A 3,572-nucleotide genomic window follows, 5' to 3' on the forward strand; every position below is an offset into this window, starting at 1 on the left:
ATTAAAGGAAAAGCATATGGCTTCTAACAAGGCGCTTGAGTTTCTTCGACTCTATAACTGGTATTAAAGGCACTTAAAATCACAACACTTAGAACCAACATTCACAGTGTTGTATTGCAAGTATGGTGCTAGGTGTCCAAAGGGCTAGTTCTAAAAATTCCTATAAGCGATCTAAGAGAATTCCATGTCCTACTCAAGAGTGTTGATGTGATATGTCAGTGTCTATCAAGTGGCAAAAGGTGAAATTGTTCGCCCCAGCGCCCCCGCAGCATCCGACCCAAGGTCATCACGAGGGAGGTAAATCATAGCATCCTGAGCGAGCATGTGACAGGTGGGGTGAGTTGCACAGGGACCGGGAATTTACGCCCCGACTACCCCGAGTGTCAACCCCACAACCTCATGTGGCAAGCATCCCACCACATACCAACTCGGATGACCTATGGGGTCATGTCAGTGTCTATCAAGAATGTACTCAAAGGCACCATCAATACAAAATTTTTGGAAGGAAAAGTATCTATTTATTCAAGTCTCCAACCCAACTTATTCATTCACAGCTTCTTAATAACCAGGAACAATATTTAGAAGGAAGAAGACAACCTCTAAGGTTTGCTACAAAGGGAAGAAGATCACAAGCTCGAGCTAGCGTTGCTGCATCACTCCAGGGCGGAGACGAGCAATGGGCTCGTCACCACATGCTTTCCATCATCGGAGGTCCAAGTCAACTTCCCCTCAACGAATGGATTGCCGGTACGGGGAGGTGCGCCGGTGGCCCATTTCGCGCTCACGCTGAACGACTTCTTCTCGTTCAGCTTGGTGAACGTTAGTGTCTTGGGGGTGACAGTAGCCGACACGGCAGACTTCGATATTGTCAGCGACACATTGTAGCTCGATCTTGCCGGTCCGACATTTGTTACCGTTCGGCTCACTTTGACCGCCGCCCTACCTTTGGGGGATAGCAGAATCGACGGGTAGTTGAGCTCCGCTTCCGTCACACTCTTCGAGCAATCGACGGGTACACGCGCTATATTTCTAGCGCCTTCTTTTCCGAATTTGCCGCAAATGTAGGAAATGTAGTCATCGTCGGTGATGTCGTAAACAAGGCCAGGATCGGTAGCTTTGTTAGGGTTGACGTTTCCTGCACCCTTGGTGAAATAGATAGTCGGCTTGAGTAACTCGTCAGAGACGTCGGCATTTGCCGTGGTGACGATAGCCGACTTGATAGCTGCCGGCGACCAAGTAGGGTGTGCGGCCTTTAAGATCGCCGCGATGCCGCTGAGGTGAGGCGTGGCCATGGACGTGCCGGAGTTGATAAAGTAGTGCGGACTGTCACTATTGCCGCCTTCAGAAGGAATCCAGGCCGCGAAGATGTTAAGGCCCGGGCCGGAGATGTCTGGCTTGATGATGCCCGGCGTTGCCTGCGACGGCCCACGAGAGGAGAAGTAAGCCACGACGGGGGCGGGGGATACGCCGAGAACTGTCTTACTGAAGACGATCGACGCGGAGGGGTCGGAGGAGGAGTTCAAATACGATATGAGGTCAGAGCCTTCTTGGGCGGTGAGCACTACTCCGGGGAAGTTCATCCTCCTGATCGGGATGGTGGCACCCTGGCCCTCCGAGGAAATGAAGATCAAAGCTCTGGCGCCGAGGGACTTGACGTACGCCGCAACATCTGAGGCACTTTCGCGGCCAGCCTCGCAGACCCAGACGCTGCCCCTGTGGCTATCAGCGGGAGCATCCAGGCATGCCGGCGAGTCGGTAGAGTAGTACAAGGGAAGAGATCTTTTAGTGAAGTTGCGCGGCTGGTCAATAGACTCTCCGGCGATCACCTTCCCGTCGGGAAGCTTCACGGAAGCCCTGAAGCTTCGATCGACGCTGCTGGCTGCCACGGTGAGGATCCACGGCGCCTCGTTGGAGAGGGTGTAGTAGCTAGGTCCACTGTTGCCGCCGGCGCAGCTGACGAAGATGCCCTTCCTGGCCGCCGCGAACGCACTGATGGCGATCGGATCTTGGTCGAGAGGGGTGGAAGCGCCGCCGAGCGAGAGAGAGAGGATGTCAACACCGTCCTTGACAGCCGCGTCCAACCCGGCGAGGATGTCGGAGGTACTGCAGCTGCCGTCGCCGAGGCAGACTTGGTAGATGGCGAGGTGGGCCCGAGGGGCCATCCCAGCGGCAGTGCCTTTGGCCAAACCGAAGTAACTCGCGTTGCGGACGAAGTTACCTGCGGCGGTGGTAGACGTGTGGGTCCCATGGCCGCCCTCGTCGATGGGAGGGCCCCCACCCGAGAGCATCGACCTGGCGCCGATGAGCTTGTTGTTGCAACCGGTCTCCAGCTCGCACGAGCCCTTCCACTTTGAGGGCGGAGGCGGCACTCCCTCGTCGTCGTAGGAAGGGTGTCCGGGAGTCACTCCGGTGTCGAGGACTCCGACGATGACTCCGCTCCCTAGCTTCGAGTCGTCCCACAGCCCCCTCCCGACCTTGAGTCCGAGGAAATCCGGCGTGTGGGTGGTCATCACGCGCAGCACGCGGTCAGGGAACGTGCGGACGAAGCCTTTCTTCTTCTCCACCGCCCGCAGCTCCTCCTCTGTTAGCACGGCGGCGAACCCGTTGAAGACGTCGCTGTAGGAGTGCAGCAGCCGCCGATCGGCGCCAGACTCCTCGACAGCCGGCGGCAAGAAAGACTCATGCCAGCTCTTCAGGCTCGATTCCGTCAGCAGCGGCTCGACCGGCTCCTCCACTTGAATTATGTAACGGGTCGCGGAAGAAGGAGAGGCGACGGAGGCAAGGAGAAGAAGGAGCAGCCATGGTGCAAGTTCCATGTCTGGAATCTAAATTGCTATATCTCACGATACAGATTGTCCGTACTATATAGAGAGACCCGTACACTGCTAATATGGAATATATATGTATATATATCATTAAAAATATAATTATTCGTCCGTTATAGAATCTACTAAATATATAATACAGTCCATAGATAATTCAAGGAAAATTTAAATTTCGCGCATGTCAAATGGTAATCACATTTACACTTGGTGCATTGAATCGAACCGTTTTGCTGTCTTGCTTCATTTGGAGAAATTAACTTGTATAACATTAAAAAAAAAATACAGCTATATTTTTTAATAATAGTGTAAGATCATGCCACGCTTGGCTAGTAAAGTTATATTTTTGTTAACTTAACAAATAGCAGCGGGGTAATTTATAGTTAACTTAACAAAGTAGGGTGAATAATTAATTTTTTTATTTAAAAAATATATTGTGCATGTTTATTTAACGATGATTATATTTTTACACTAAAAAAATACAGCCTTACTGATAAAATTATCGACGGATATTATTATCCGTCGATAATGTTCAGATTTATCGACGGAATAATAATTTCATCGGTAAATAATAATATTACCGACGGAATATGTCGGAAGTTTACCGACGGAATATACAATTTCGTCAGTAATATTATTATTTACCGACGGAAAATTATTTACCGACGAAATATTATATATACCTTTTTGTAGTAATTAAAAGGGAGAAGGAAATAAATTCACATTAAAAGTGATGATTAAATGAAATAA

General features: G+C 50.4%; 1 protein-coding gene across 1 annotated transcript; it reads right to left on the reverse strand.

Annotated features, from left to right (window-relative positions):
• Positions 1-653: 653 nt before the first annotated feature.
• On the reverse strand, positions 654-2,816 carry LOC122019625 (subtilisin-like protease 4). The gene has a single exon (XM_042577078.1). It carries the CDS (start codon positions 2,814-2,816, stop codon positions 654-656), a length of 2,163 nt encoding a protein of 720 aa, XP_042433012.1.
• Between the last annotated feature and the right edge of the window lie 756 nt (positions 2,817-3,572).

Source organism: Zingiber officinale, chromosome 9A (assembly GCF_018446385.1).
Source record: "Zingiber officinale cultivar Zhangliang chromosome 9A, Zo_v1.1, whole genome shotgun sequence".
Classification (NCBI taxonomy): Eukaryota; Viridiplantae; Streptophyta; class Magnoliopsida; order Zingiberales; family Zingiberaceae; genus Zingiber; species Zingiber officinale.